General features: G+C 26.6%; 2 protein-coding genes across 2 annotated transcripts; both read left to right on the top strand.

Annotated features, from left to right (window-relative positions):
* The first annotated feature begins 419 nt into the window (after nucleotides 1–419).
* Nucleotides 420–3,229, top strand: LOC108770124 (putative odorant receptor 69a). Its single transcript, XM_018521436.1, has 5 exons — nucleotides 420–868; nucleotides 965–1,064; nucleotides 1,273–1,392; nucleotides 2,797–2,952; nucleotides 3,176–3,229. Exons 1-5 carry the CDS (start codon nucleotides 420–422, stop codon nucleotides 3,227–3,229), a joined length of 879 nt encoding a protein of 292 aa, XP_018376938.1.
* A 6,155-nt stretch (nucleotides 3,230–9,384) lies between these two features.
* Nucleotides 9,385–12,207, top strand: LOC108770126 (uncharacterized). Its single transcript, XM_018521437.1, has 3 exons — nucleotides 9,385–9,504; nucleotides 11,556–11,711; nucleotides 12,142–12,207. The coding sequence occupies exons 1-3, from the start codon at nucleotides 9,385–9,387 to the stop codon at nucleotides 12,205–12,207; spliced, it is 342 nt and encodes a 113-aa protein (XP_018376939.1).
* Nucleotides 12,208–13,140: the final 933 nt, after the last annotated feature.

Here is a 13,140-nt window from a genome sequence, read left to right as displayed (position 1 = left end):
TAGAATTAAATGTGTACCTATTCTTTAAATAATATCTTTTTATAACAAAATCGATTTTGCTAATTTGTTTATAAAAACATTGTAGAAAATTATAAAATATTGCATTATTTTAAACCTATATGTTTGCATATAAATATTCACACATATTCATATAGAGATAAAGTATTTATTTTTTTAAATAACAGATTTTGTATGATATCTAATGTATAAGAGAATTTGTACATTCTAAAATTATCACTTTTATTGATTTAAAAAATTGTAACATTATTTTTCGTGAAGGAATACGAAAATTGTGATATTATTTCCATATTTTTTTTTAATCTTTTACTATTTAAGCTTAATATATTTTAATTCAACAGCGCTGTAAAATTATTTTATATAAAAATGTTTACTTTTAAGCTAATATACCAATTATAAATATGATTATGAAAGATTGGATAATGTTAAAAAGTGATCAAGAGAGAAGCATGATGATCCAAAGAGCGCAAAATGCTCGTATAATTTCTATTTGCTCTTATTGTATAATGGCATTAGCGTGCTTCTTCATCACAGTATTGCCAATTTTTGGGATGTCAATAAGACTGACTTCAAATATTACTGATCCAGGAAAACTATTGCCAGTACAAACTCATTACATTTATGATATAACAAAAAGGCCGTATTACGAACTGACATTTATTAGTCAAGTCATATACATAGCAATTAGCGCGGTAGTCTATGCTGGAATAGACAATTTTCTTAGTCTCTTAATTTTTCACGTATGCGGCCAATTAGACATTCTAAAAAATCGTTTGACACATTTAAATAAGTACATAAATTATCACAAAATGCTAAAATATTGCATAATAAATCATAATCGTTTGCTCAGGTATGTTACTTATAAGAAAATATATGGGTATATAGAAGCAGAATTCATGTAAAACGTATCGTAAAATATATTAGTACATTACATATCTTTTAACAGAACTATTGATGTTATTGAAGATACATATAATATAATATTTCTCTCCTTATTTATATATAATGCAATTCTCTTCGCATTCTTCGGATTTCGGATGATCAGTGTAAGTATTTAAATGTTTGAATAAGAACTTATTTAAAGAAGTTTACTTAAATTAATAAATAATACTTACTAAAAGATATATTAATATTAAATGAACAGATATTCAATTAAAATAAAAAGTTACTATATCTATGTAATGTTATTTTAAAATTCTAAATTAATGTTATTAAGAAAATTAATTTTTTCCATTTATTTTATATATTAACTAGCTGTTTGATAAAGGAAATGATATATCGATCACTCATTTAATATATTTTTTTTCCATCTTTATGAATTTGTTTGCACATATGTGCCTATATTGCGCTCTTGGTGAGATTTTAATAGCTCAGGTTAGTTATACATACATATAGCATCTTCACAAGAAAAATGACACAAATGATATAAAATATAATATTGTTCAAAAGTAGAACAGAGAGAAAACTGCGTATTTTTAAATTAATTATTTCGGCAATATTAAACATAGAACTAATAAAAAGTTGCTTATTTCAACTTCCAACTTGTATCACTTTTTCTAATAGAAAGCTGAAGTATATTAAACATTTCGCACATAACATAGAATACGAAAAATTACAACTTGTGTCACTTTTTTTGCAATTATATATATATATATATGTAGGAAAAGATTTTTTTGTGCCTTCAATACAAAAACTGTTTATTTGGGTCAATTTTTAACGGCAACTAAATATTTTGTTTATCTAAAAAAATAATTAATGTCTGTCTAGCTGCCCCCTCCTCCTCACTTAACCAAATCTGAGTAAATAATGCGTTATTTATGTGCTCTTAAAATTAGCAAAAAAAAAAATTTTTTTGCGCTTATTTCGTTTAGCTAAAAAAAAATTTTTTTTGTGGGAAACTGAGTAAGCTGTTAGTTAGTTCCTCACGTGTTAATAACAACCGATTTCCATAAAATCAAATTCACAAGATTTATGCGCTATTTATGAGCTTTCATATTCACATAATTTCAATTTTTGTGCTGCATCCCTTAAGGCACTTCCCTCTTGGAGCAAACAGTCATAATCATCCTTAAGTCGTTTAAAATTGCAAAATTATTAATCGCTATCTAACTATGTAAAATATATCTTTAATTTATGCACTACCATTTCCAAGCAATTTCTATTTTTGTGCTGCGTAATTTTGCAATTTTAAATGAGTTACGGATGCATATGACTGTTTACTCCAAGAGGGAAGTGCTTTAAGGAATGCAGCGCAAAAATTGAAACTATGTGTATATGAAAGAGCATAAGTAGCACATAAATTCTGTGTAATTGATTTTCCAAATCAGTTGTTATTAACACGGGGACTGACAGCCTACTCAGCCTCCCACAAAAAATTTTTTTTAGCTAACTGAAATAAGCGCAAAAATTATTTTTGCGGATTTTATAAGCGCATAAATAGCCCATTATTATATATAATTTATTCATTAAGATTTAATTAAATGGGGGAAGGGGCCAGCTTCAACATAATTATTTTTTTGTTTCGTAAATAACAAAAATATTTGTCTATATCAACTAAACAATTTAGTTTATATAAAAGTACAGATTTGTTCAGTACATTTTAACAAAAGTTTTTTTTGGTATATTTCAACCAAATTTTTGTTGTTACAGCAAAATTTTGATTTATGAAACAAAACATAGTTTTTATTATTAGTGTCATATGATAATGACTAATTTTTATTTGAATACGTACAATGTACATAACAATTAATATCTAAAAGTGCTTCTGATATTTTCAAGTGCAATAAAATATATTATGCAGCATATAACAACAAATGGTACACTCTAAATTCAGAAACTATAGAAGATTTGTTGTTTTTAATGACAAGAGGTTCTAAACCGGTCTATCTCACTGCTGGAAAAGTGTCTCCTGTTACAATGACTACATTTTGCAATGTAAGATTAATGTTTGATTTTGTCTTGAATATGAACATATTGATATCATTAAACTTTTATTTAAAATATTATTATAGAACTTGTACTACATTTTAATATGTATATAAAATTCGATTTTTTTATTTTGTTCTATTTATGTACAATCATAGTAGTACAATATGTATAATTACAGTAAATCAAAGTTATATTGTTAACTGTAACCATTAAAAAATATATTTTTCAGTTTGTTAGAGTATCTATTGGTTATATATCCGTCCTGCACACAACGAAAAATTGAAAAAAAAATAAGAAAAATGTAAAATTTTTTCGGTGTGCAATTTTTAATAGAATATTATAAAATATAATATTATAGAATATAAGCTTGTAAAGCTTGAGAATAAATGAATCTTATATAAATAAATTTTATTTGTCTTCCTTCACAAATCATACAATTTTTGTCTAAAACAATTTTGTCTACCGGGTTTAGATTTAGACATATTCTTGTGATTTATTTTATGATCTCGACCCAGTATATTTAAATATAACTTTGAGGAAAAATTGTATTAATGAAACATAAAGTGCATAAAATGAGTTTGAATGTTCCATACATTCAAAATTTCATATTTTATCGATAAAGCCAAATTAATTACAAGTTAATATTATTCTACGGTAAACACAATAATTAAGAAAAAATTAATCAATCCTCATTATTTGTTTATTAAATAGGTCATAAACACAAAAGTAAATTATAACTATGTTCTCATTTATATTCTCTACAATGTCACAATATTACATTTATTTTAAAATTGCAATTGTAGATAAACCGAATAAAGACTTTAATTGCAATAAAAAAGCAACATTATACACAAAGTATTGCTCACTATATACAATACAAAAACAAAAAAGTATAATTCAGATCATATGCAATGCTCGAAATCAATTACAAGTTCGTGAGAACTTAACAAGAGTGTAAAAATAGGTTGCAAACAGGCATTTAACAACCCCTCGATGTTGTATCAGTTTTTATCTTCGAATGCTGCACACACGAGGCACTGACAAAACTTTTACAGCAAGAAGGATTTAAAATTTTTTAAGTCCATCCTCTTTATGCAATAATCATGTATTACTTTTAAAAACTTTTATTATGCACACACGCATGAATTATCGGTTAAATGAAAGTTAATGTCGTTCTATAAAGAGAAAGTAGATGTCAGTGAATAATGAAGGAACTGTATGAAGCAATAAAATAATAGCTAGATTCTATGGTGGTGGAATTCTGTGATCGAATATCATAGATATGAGGAGCTCCTCTATGAAAAATGTCTATATTCGAAAAGTGAGTATATGAAAGAGGCCTAATACCGTAAAATATAAAATAAATATACCCATATACTGTACCTAATTTTTACAATAAAAGTAATATTACTCACCATTGGACGTTACGAGATGACTATAGTTCAGACTATAGACACCTCAAAAAAATCGATTACGACTGCGTACAAACATGATTGCTACATCTACATAACTTGCAGCATAACTAACTACTTATCAACCAGTCATTACTTCAGTTATTATTCATGACTGCTTTGTTGTACTAGTAATTATCTGCAGTTGCACAATAAGAAGGGACATGTAGAATTTTTTAAACCTTCTATCACTAAACATCTTGCGTTTTTAAGAATTTGTATTATGTACATGATATATATCACGCCCGTTGTATAGATATCGTTGTAAAAGAAACAGAGTTGTCAGTTCATCTCCTACGTTCAACATGAAGACATCAAAATGTCTTGCGTATTGGAACCATAGTAGATATGATTATGGATCATTATCAAAAAAAGGTCAGATAAAATATAGTTTGTCAAAAGTAGAACGCATAATCTATCAAACCTTTCTTAAAACAGATTTTGAATGGGCAGTGGAGTTAAATCGATTTAGTCTAAAATTAATTGGACTTTGGCCTAAGTCCGAACAAAATACATGGGAAAAACGTTTGTGCAATTTACGCGTACTTCTTACTTTCTTATTGATAATAATTGCCCTTATGATTCCTGCTATACATTCTCTAATAAGAGTTCATTTTGACATTTTACTTGTAACGGATAATTTGATGTGTACTTTACCAGGCATTACTAGCCTCTTAAGACTTGTAATTTTTTGGTGGAAGAGAAAAGGTAGATAATATACCAATTTAATTATTATACGATATGGGATATTTACAATACACATACGTTTTATATATCAGCATAATTAATCTCTATTTTTTGTACAATTCTAAAATGGAATTAAAGGTTTATTTATATTTACATTGAATTTTAGAAAAATCAAAAACAAAATAAGTTAGATTCATGTACCGCAGTTGTTATTGATTTATGTACACCCAAGGACATTCTTTTCCCTTCGGTTACTTTTTTAAAACTTTCAAAAATTCAGGTTATTTCGTTCTTAAGTCAAATTTAGTTGTAAGCGGGCGTAAGGTCGTGTCGTTAATCGCGCACGGACTATGAGTATTAATGCAGAAAAGTGGTCATTTTTCAATTTGTGAAAATTTCAGAGGGAAGGAAGTCCTTGGGTGTACAATAATAATTATTTATATTTTACGTTTATTGCATATATGTAGAATTATTGTTACAATTGCGGACTAATCACACATAATTACAAAAAAAATGTTTTAATTAACTGGAAATAAAATTGTTTTCTTTTTAAATATTGTTGGTCATTGAATTCGAATTTATAAATAAATTTGCCCTCTATTACACACACACATTTAGTTTTTTATAATTCTTATGTAGTAAAAAAAAAATTGCGAAAAATCAGCGAAAATTAAAAAAAACATTTGAAAAACACAAAAATGCAATTTTTCAAAAACCCGTCACTATATTTATCGATTATCTAAAAAATATGATAGAGCAAAACAGTTTAAAGGTTTTGTATATTTACTTAAGCCATATTGAATCGTAACATAAGAGAGAAATGTACCACAAGCGACACACTTTTTTTATTAACAAATATTGCTTGACAGCCTGGGATCCCTACATTTAGTTGAATTAACTAATATTTGTTTGAAACAGCAACATTTTTTCTCTGTGTATATGTAGTTAACATTTATTTTATTATATTATTATTAAATTCTTGTCGTTATATTCTTAAAGCTGTCGCACCAATAATACATTTGATTGCGAACGATTGGACAAAGACAACAACATCTCAAGAAAAAGCAATGATGATAGCAAAAGCGCAAATTGCACGCATTATTGTCACATTTGGATATGGCATGATGGGAGCGGCCTTTATTGTTATGCTTGTTTTGCCTCTATTTGGTTACTCGGTAAGATACCTGTCTAATATTACTGCAGATCTGGAGAGACCACTCCCAATGCAGACATATTATATCTATGATACAACAAGAAGTCCACAATATGAATTGACATATGCTGCTCAAAGTATTGCCGCATTTCTTTGTACAGCATGCTATACAGGCATAGACAATTTTCTTAGTCTTTCAGTATTTCATATTTCTGGTCAACTGGACATTCTGAGAAATCGTCTCTTGCATTTACATATTGTCGACAATTTTAACAACGTTTTAAAGAGTTGTTTATATATATATGTGTGTGTGTGTGTGTGTGTACAATAGATTCCGGATTACCCAACAATGCTTTTTTGTCTCCCGGATTATTCGACCATGTTAAAGAGTTCTCGTAATGATAACATTAAGCGCGATTTTTTTAGAATACATCTACCATGGTGAGAACGTCGATTCAATAATAAGGTCAGATAATCCGGAAGATGAAAAAAACGCTGTCGAATAATCCGGAATCTACTGTATACATGTTTTAAATGTTACGTACATGTAAGTAATATGTAAGAATGAAATAATTGAAAGAATATTAATTGCAATATTACATGTAAATAATTTTGTATATACATTTTTTTATCATAAATAAAAAACTTATAAAGAAGGGAATCTGATAATGAACGGAATTGAGTGTAGAACGCAAGTCAGTTATAATAGCGTTATTGCGCTAAGAGATACGAATCAAAATTATTTTGAAAAAATCTACCAAGTAGCGAATAGTTATCTAGATACCATTTGAATGAGTTCTTTTCAGCTAAGTTCTTTGTGTCTGTAAGCAATTTCGGTGATTTTTACAGTAACTAATAACTAAAACAGTTTTAAAAAATGTCTGATTAAATTTTACTTAGCTTTTTTTCTCTTAAAAATTTTTTCAAGCATTTAAATATTCATAATTTGAACAGCAGATCCAAAGAAAAATAAAATTTCACGACACTATCTGACATTGATTTTTATCAGTTTTCACGAAAATTGTCAAATGTTTTTACAAACTCATACAAAAAAATTTAACTGTAAAGAAATCAATTAACTCAGAACTACGCTACGTGGCAAAGTTATTAACAATTATGACATTAAAGTATATTTCTTATCGAAATAAAAAATTGTTACTTTAAAATTATATTAAAGATTCAGACAAAATTAGTATTCTTATCTAATAATACAAAATATCTTCTTATAGATGTGTATATAATACTATATAAACATGATAGACATATCTTCTTTAGTGTAAAGTGTTGTATAAAATGACATTTTCTAGAGCAATTAACCATGTGGAAGATATATTCAGTATAATATTGCTGATACTATTTCTATATTTTGGTACGCTCTTCGCTTTCTATGGATTTTGGATAATAAACGTAATTACTTTACAAGAATTTTTGTTATACAATTTACTACTTTATAAATAGTTTTCATATACATACAAATAACGTCATGTTTATATCCCAAGTAAAATCGCAACTCACTTACACACTTTTTTACATGTTTTTTATTAACAAGAATTTTCTAATTAAATATTTAAGAAAACTTTAGAATTGAAATAACCAAAATAATGCACACGAGAGAATTCAGTATTTAATATTTACATAATAGATATAATTGCATAAGCTATATTAATATATCTAATAATTTCTACAAGATAATCATCTCACGAAATACCAATTTCTAATTTTAATGAAAAATTTATATATAGGTTACGTAAATAGATGAAATCAGGTAATAGTGGCTGAGAAGCAAAGAGAACAGTTTTAGACTGGATTGTTCCATCTTTCGATTAACTTTAGCTGGCTGTCTTATTCTCTTACTCTCTTATGTTCTTACTCTTTTGATCTTTTGTTTCTGCAATAGGTATAAGTTATCACATATCCAAAAATGAAACAACCCAACATTAAGCAGTAAAAAATCTTATACATATAAATCGTTTTTTTATTACACCTGAAAAATGTTGAAGATGTAAGAAAATATTTTATAAATATTAAATGTTTTATTAAAAAATTACCTCGATTTATTCACGTTAAAAATATTTAAAAAAATGGATATAGTTGAAATTTATACTTCCAAAATTATTTTTTATGATTCCACTATTGATATGGATAAACAGAGGCAATTTCATTACAAAACTTTTGTATAAAGTATTTTTATAACATATTCAATAATTTTTGAAACATAATAACACACCTAAAAACAATTTACATAAAAAAGGCGTTTTTACTCTTTCAAATCGTTTTTTTTTCACAATTCATATTTTTTAAATTCATTAATTTACGTAATTTATAAATTAATGTTTTATTAAAATCAAAATTTGGCATTTCGCCAATGATATCTTATTAGTAATATTAACATATTACCTAATATATTGCTATAACCCACTTGTAGTGGTATAAATACTTTGAAATATCCTTTAATTGGTCAATAAATAAAATTCTTTTGAAATATTTGTAGTGTTAATTGGATCGCACTTATACCTTACATGTTTTTTTTAATAATAACAAATGTAATCATAACATAACACATGTATCTTAATATGTAATCTATCTTTAATAATAGCTAGAGTTACCAATCGTACTCTTTTAGAAGTCGGAAAACAACGTACTCTTATGTTTAACTTATTGAACTATTTTTTCGTTTTGGGCAGTACGCAATATTTAAATGTTTATTTACATATTATATTATATTTTGTTAGAGATATGGATATAAATATTTGTTGAAGAAACTTATAAGTTGCAAGATACGTTAAATACATGAATCAATTTCATTTTCTCAATTCTGGTAACATTAACATTAAAAAATTTGGGAATAAAATGTAAAGAAATATATTTATTTGTAACTTTATGAAGACTAAATGAAGACTGAATTGTCAATAAAAATAACATTCTAAAAATGTCATTTTAATGAATATCAGCATTTAAAAAAGGAAACCTCAATTCTTTATTTCTCTTTCCTATTTTTTTCTTTTTTTTAGACAGTCTACTCTTTTTGCCAATTAATGTATCCTTTTCGACCGAGAGTTAGTAACTCTAATAGCATAACAAATGCTGTAATACCAAAAATAACATATTATTACATCTTTTGTAACATATATTTTAACCAATTACTAGATGCTCGAAAGTAGACAGCACTTAACGGTCTTAAACTTGACATATATTATATGCATCATTATCAATATATTCGGTCACATGTGCATGTACTGTGCTGTTGGCGAAATATTAACAGCTCAGGTATAATTGAAATGCTTTACTTGCTATTAATTATTATATTTTTTCACGCACAATTGCAGATTATAATAGAAGTATTCTAAAATTAGAAATAATGATATTATTATACTCAGAAAGCAAAATGTTAGTAGAATGTCAACAAATTTGTAGCAAATTTGATCAGAATTAGAAATTAGCAGATTGACGTCAACTAATATCGTAATCTAGTCCAGTTTTGTCGACAGTATTTTTAAAAAATTATATTTTAACCGATTGTGACAGAAATCAAACAGAATGCTTATTAACATTCTACGCCAGCAGATTGGCAACAGAAACCGAGCAAGATCTGCTGAGAGAATTTGACAACAAATTGGTAGCAGAAACCGAGCAGTATCTGCGCAATACAATCTGACGCAAATGTGGCAGAAATGGAGCAGATCCCACTATTTTATGAGTATTAAAATTGTAACGTTATTATTACGGAAAAATTTCTCGAAATGACGTTTCTATTACCTATATGTATATTTTTTTTAAGAAATAATTTTAAATAATTTCATTAACAAATAAAATATTTTTACATATAAAAGCTTAAATATACATACATTGTCTATAAAATAATGATATACTTAGCAGCAGTGGCGACTTAAATTAAATTTGACATTATCCAGGCAGTACACGACGTCATCGAACATCCAATGGATGTCAGATGCTGTATGGGTAGTGTCAAATTTAATTTAATTTATAAGTTGTCACTGCTCCTAAGTATATTATTATTTTATACTAAAACGATAAATTTGACAGTACATTCTGTCAATTTGACCATATCTAAAATGTCTGTGTAAGTAGCTATATTATAGGACGTTCAAATAACATTCTTGAGACGTTTTTTAGATATTCAACATATAACGATATAAATGGGATATTTTTAGATATTTTTCAGACGTCTAAAGACGTCGCATTAATTTAGATAACAAGAATGTCAACTTACATACTCGTCAGAACGGAAACAGAAAGCGAAATCAGTTAAAGTTCGTCTGCTAACATTCTCCAATGAAATACGCTGTCAGTCTACCGACATTCTACCATACACATTTTGTTTACAAAACAGTGTCTGCTTGAAATTTACCTTTCTGGCATCAGAAATCATATAGCAAACTCTCTTTAAAAGAATGACCTAGAAAATCGCCCGTTTTTTGGGCCCTCGATTTAGAACTGAACTGTGTACCGAATTTTACTTTATATTGAGACATTATTCACAGAGAAGTTTGAAGTTGAGGTGACAATTATTATCAGAGCTGAAAGGGTATCAAAATCTATTATTAAATTATCATAGGTTCGGTATTTTAAGAAGGTTGATTCAGCCGATTGTATAGCAATTGCCCCACTAATTTTGTAATTTAAAGTGATATAATCTCATTGGTAAAGGAATAAAAAATTACTATAGAAACCGACCGATGTAAGTGGTGTGGGCAATTGAACAATGTGCAAGTGCGCCACTACCAATGAAGACAAAATCACAATTAATTCAGCCAACGAAGGCAAGGTCAACTGAACATTTATTCTAGTAATTTTTTTGTAAATCAATTTGTTTTGAATGTAAAAAAACGGATTTTCGCATAGACATAATACGTTATCCCTCCCTCCATCACCAGCTATAACAACAATTGTCACTTCAACCTGCAACTTTCTTGTAATTGATATCTCATTGCAGAATATCATTTGGCACACTGTTCAGTCCAAAAATTGAGGACCAAAAAAATGGGTGAAAAAACTATCTTTTTTCGGTCACTCTTTGTTTCTGCAGATTTGACTTTATCTGAGATAATTTATCTTTAAATGTACATTTAATATATATCAAATGCAACTTATATTAACAAATATATATTATGTATGTATGATAATTACATACATAAAAGTTTTAAGCTGCAATTGTATTTAATATCTAAAGTTTAAGTATTAGTAATATATAAAAAAATCACATTTTAAAATTGCATATAAATTTTCATATATGTACATTATATATTATGCTGCATGCTATTTTAAAAATTCATATATATATTTTTTATGATTTTAAGTATGACAGAATCCACTATGCTGCATATTACAATGAATGGTATACCATGAATGCAAGAAATACTCGAGACCTAATTCTCCTAATGTTAAGAACCGGTAAACCTCTTCATCTAAACTTTGGTAAACTGTTCCCTTTAACGATGGCTACATTTTGCAGTGTAAGTTATCTCGAATTTTAAACATGATTTCAGAGTACAACAGGATAGTCTTTTTATATGAAAAAAAGTAAAGTTAATGTAAACATAAAAATGCTTTCGAACATTCAAGTAAAACCATCATAAGATACATATTCTTTGTAACATCAACGATTTTCCGCTAATTCAGATGTTTTAAATTCACAAATGATTATAAAGATATAATTTTCACATAAATTGTTTTATTTTTTTTAATTATTACAAATCGTTTTCATAATTATTGCTTAATTTGTGTCGCATATGATGTATTAATTGTAGTTTGAACTTGATTATATCCTATATTTCTTATAAAATATTTATAATATATTGAATATTTAATCATATGTATACTTATATTTTCATATCGGTTTTTCCTTAAATGCCTTTTATTAATTTATTGTTGTATTTTTTGCAGCTGTTAAAAACGTCAGCAGGCTATATATCTGTATTACTTACAACAAGGAGTCAACCAAAGTTTTAAAATATAAATAATGCACAAATTAGTATTAAAAATACAAATTCAATAATAATTTAACCAAAAAATATAAACTAATTTAAAGTATGTTATGTAATAAGATATTTAAAAAGTTTACGTAGAATGATTATATGCATAACGAATAAATTCAAAACTTACATTTTCTGCTGCTGACTGATTGTTCTACCTATTGATAGAAAATATCCAATAATATTTAAAAAACAAAAAATTAGCTTGGCTAATGATAAGAAAAGAAAAAAAATTTTAAGACATTCTCTCTCTCTCTCTCTCTCTCTCTCTCTCCGAGAAAACTGTCGAATGCAATATTAAATTGAAGTTAATAAAGAATGTATTAAGTAAATTATAAAATATAAAATACAATATTACTGAAGATTATGTATTTATATTTTATATACATATAATATATCTTTTATAACATATCATTTATTTATTTTGATATTACTAAAATAAAAATTGTGAGCATCAGCATATTGTGAGATAAATATGAAATATCTAGCACTTCTAATGAAAATTTTACCATTCATTTCTTGTTACTTAAATTTTAATATTTTGTATAGAATAGTGAGATGAATTAATTGATGTAAAGAAGATATATATTTCAAAAAATATAATTACATATTGTAATTTGCACAATTTTTTTTTAAAGCAATAATTTTGAAATACAGTATTTTTTTTATATACAATGATTCATCACTGTTCTATAGATAAAAGCATTAAAATAGAATTACCAAAAAATGAACAATTCATGAAATATTTAATATTTTATGTCAAAATATATGTCTAAATAATGTATACGAGTAAAATGTCTCGTATATTATTGACTTTTTATAACTTTACTTTAATACCTTTATACGTAGAATAATTAGAGGAATCTTATTATGTATAATAGGATTATACACTTTACTGAACGAACACTTT

This window comes from Trachymyrmex cornetzi, unplaced genomic scaffold, assembly GCF_001594075.2.
Source record: "Trachymyrmex cornetzi isolate Tcor2-1 unplaced genomic scaffold, Tcor1.1 scaffold99, whole genome shotgun sequence".
In the NCBI taxonomy this organism is placed as follows: domain Eukaryota; kingdom Metazoa; phylum Arthropoda; class Insecta; order Hymenoptera; family Formicidae; genus Trachymyrmex; species Trachymyrmex cornetzi.
Note: the sequence above shows the minus strand (reverse complement) of the source record. Positions and strands in the feature narration are given on the sequence as shown.